Raw genomic sequence first — 3,007 nt, forward strand, 5'->3', positions numbered from 1 at the left:
CACCTGGGGTGTCCCTTAATCCCCTCAATCTCACGGTGTCCCCGAGGTGCCACCACTCACGGTGTCCCCGAGGTGCCACCACCTGGGGTGTCCCTCAATCTCACGGTGTCTCCAAGGTGCCACCACCTGGGGTGTCCCTCATTCTCACGGTGTCCCCGAGGTGCCACCACCTGGGGTGTCCCTCAATCTCACGGTGTCCCCGAGGTGCCACCACCCGTGCTGTCCCTCACCTCCCCTCTACTCCCGATGTCCCCACGTCCCCAGAGTGCCACCACCCCGCTGTCCCCTCTCACCGTTTCCTCGCGGCTGCGCCGGGGGCGCGCTCGGGACGCCCGGGCGGGGGTCGGGGCCGGGGGTCCCGCGAAGGCGCCCAGGCCGGGGGTCGAGTAACTGGGGCCGGGGAGGTCGTAGGGGTCCAGGGGGGGCGGCTGAGCCATGGGAGCCCCCGGGGCCACCGAGGAGATGAGCGTGGGCTGCACCAGCCACTGCAGGTCCTGGCTGGTGGTGATGGCCGTCACCGTGGGCACGAAGGAGCCGGGCATGTCCCCCAGGGCGCTGCACTCCTGCGGGGGACACGGGGTCAGAGAGGGTGGGGACAGCGGGGGACAGCGGCGGGGACAGCGGGGGACATCGGGCAGGGGACACGCTGCCACCCGGTACCGCGCTCTGATGGCGGCGGGGGACACCAATGTGTCCCCCAAAACGCGCGGGTGAAGGGTGAGTGTCCCCTGGTGGCATTGTCACCCCCGCCGGGTAAAGGGTGGGTGTCCCCTGGTGGCATTGTCACCCTGCCGGGTGTCCCCTGGTGGCATTGTCACCCCCGCCGGGGTGAAGTTTGGTGGCATTGTCACCCCGCTGGGTGTCCCCTGGTGTCACCCCCGCCGCTGTGGCCAGAGCGCTGTCACTGTCATTCCCTGCAGGGAGGGGACAGCGCTGTCCCCAGCTGGTGGCACTTGGTGGCACAGGCTCTGCCTGTCCCCGWGATGTCCCCAGCTCATCACCATCATCATCCCCGTGCAAGGGTTGCCGGGACACTCTCGTGTCCCTGTCACCCACGTGTGACACCCTCGCGTTTCCGTCACCCTCGTGCAAAGGCTGCCTGATCCCTGACACCCACGGGTGACACCCTCGCGTCCCTGTCACCCCATTCTGGGGGTCCCTGCACCCCCGTGCCGGAGCCCCCAGCCCATGCAGGGACCCCCAAACCCATCCCGGGGGTGCTTTGAGCCCCCCAAAATCTGTCACCCCCCCCAAAAAAAATCCGGGTGTGGGAAGCCCCCACACCCCCCCTTGTCCTTCCCTGCCGTGGAGGTGACACCGCGGGTCCCCAGGGGACACCGCCACCCTTTGGGGACCCCCTCGAGCCCCCAATTCTGGGGATGCCCCCGCGATCGCCGTGCGGGGGCGTGGCCAACAGCGGTGGGCGTGGCCATAGCGGATGAGGGGGGCGTGGTCACGCAATGAGGGAGCGCGACCCGAACACGGCCGCCAATACGAAGGGGGCGTGGTTTACCGCCATGTGGGCGTGGCCACGCCGTGCGTGGGGGGCGTGTCCMTCCTCCCGTCTCCCCTGGCAACGGCGGGGGGGGAGGACACCCAAAAATAACCCGCGCGCTTTGCGTGCGTGCCGCGTCATCGGCGGCGGCGTCACTGCGCGCGCTTACGCACGGCCCCGCCCCCTTTTGCGCGCCCCCCCTCCCCCCCCCCCCCTCCATTTGCGCGCCCCCGCCCCTTCCCGGCGCTCACCTGCGCGGCCCCGGCGGCCGCGGGGCTCCCGAAGGAGTCGAGCGGCGAAAGGTACTGCGACTCGGCCGAGGGCGACGAACTGCAGCGCGACCCCGAGTCGTAGTCCCCGGGGAAACCCTGGAACATGGCCCCGGGGGCGCGGGGGCCGCCCCGCCGCGACAAGGCTGCGGGTCACGCCGTTACCGGCATCACGGGCACGGGGCAATGGGGGATCGGGGGCAAGCGGCTGAAGGCCCGGGGGGGATCGCTGGGAGTTCTGTGCCGAGCCCCGCTTGGCCGGTGCGAGCTGCGGTTCGGCGCGGTGAGCCCCGGGTTGTCCGGTCCGAGCTCCGGTTCGGTGTTAGGAGAGCCGGTGTGTCCGTGCCAAGCTCCGGTTTGCCGGTGGAACGTCCCGGTGAGCCGCTGTGAGCTCCGGTATATCCGTGCCAGGCTCCGGTGCCGCTCTGCGAGCCCCGGTTGAGCGGTACCAAACGCCGCTGTGCCCGTCCCAGGCTCCGGTTCCCAACTCTCAGCTCCGGTACATCCGTCCCAGGCTCCGGTCCGCCGATCCAAAACCCCGCTGCGCCCTTACACAGCCCGGTCCATCCGTCCCAAGCTCCGGTTGCTCCGTGCGAAGTCCCGTTGCGCCCGTCCCGGGCTCCAAAGTTGGCCGGTGCAAAKCCCCCCGTGCGCCCCGTTCGCCGCTACGATCCCCGGTACATCCGTCCCGGTCTCCGCTTCCCCGACACAAAGTCCCCGCTCGGCCGCTGCAAGCTCCGGTAAATCCCTTCCCAGGCTCCGGCACGTCCGCTCCGAGCCCCCGGTGACGCTCCCGCCGCTCCCCCGGTCTCCGGTTTTTATGAATGAACTGCTCACGGCAGCCCCGCCGCTTTATACGGAGGGGCCCCGCCCCCCTTTGCTGACGTCACGGCAGCCGCCGCCGCTGCTCCGGGACTCTCGGGACCCCCCCAAAACCCCCCGGACCCCGCAGCCGCCTTGGCCACCGTCGCCGCCGCCGTTTGAGCCTCCGGGAGCCGCCGCCGCCGTTAAGAGGCTCCGGGGCGGGCTGGGAGCGGGGGGGATCCCTGACCCCGCCCCCCGGAGTTCCTGTGACGCAATTAGCCATATATGGGCTTGTCTGGAGTGTTTGTTTGGTATCCTAGCAATGACGTCACAGGGATTCCCTCCACCGCCCGCCGCCCGCCGCCGCCGCCGCCGCCGCCCGGGCGCGTATTAATAGAAACGGGACCGAGCGCGGTTCTAGAAACGGCCTGAACCGTCC

The 3,007-nt window shown here is 70.3% G+C and overlaps 1 protein-coding gene across 1 annotated transcript; it reads right to left on the reverse strand.

The window, feature by feature from the left end:
- Positions 1-188: 188 nt before the first annotated feature.
- LOC130587256 (protein FosB-like) lies at positions 189-2,086 on the reverse strand. The gene is made up of 2 exons (XM_057388227.1): positions 1,747-2,086; positions 189-563 (listed from the first exon to the last, which is right to left on the reverse strand). Exons 1-2 carry the CDS (start codon positions 1,870-1,872, stop codon positions 189-191), a joined length of 501 nt encoding a protein of 166 aa, XP_057244210.1. The 5' UTR covers positions 1,873-2,086.
- Between the last annotated feature and the right edge of the window lie 921 nt (positions 2,087-3,007).

The sequence above is a fragment of the Malurus melanocephalus genome, unplaced genomic scaffold (genome assembly GCF_030028575.1).
Source record: "Malurus melanocephalus ecotype Western Australia unplaced genomic scaffold, MMel_1.1 scaffold_1692, whole genome shotgun sequence".
Taxonomy (NCBI): Eukaryota; Metazoa; Chordata; class Aves; order Passeriformes; family Maluridae; genus Malurus; species Malurus melanocephalus.

Bases quoted from the DNA above. Each gene is read 5' to 3' on its own strand.
- LOC130587256 (XM_057388227.1), bottom strand. From the start codon at position 1,872: ATGTTCCAGGGTTTCCCCGGGGACTACGACTCGGGGTCGCGCTGCAGT. The intron at 564-1,746 runs GTGAGCGCCGGG...TGTCCCCCGCAG, and splicing joins CGGCCGCCGGGGCCGCGCAG to GAGTGCAGCGCCCTGGGGGA.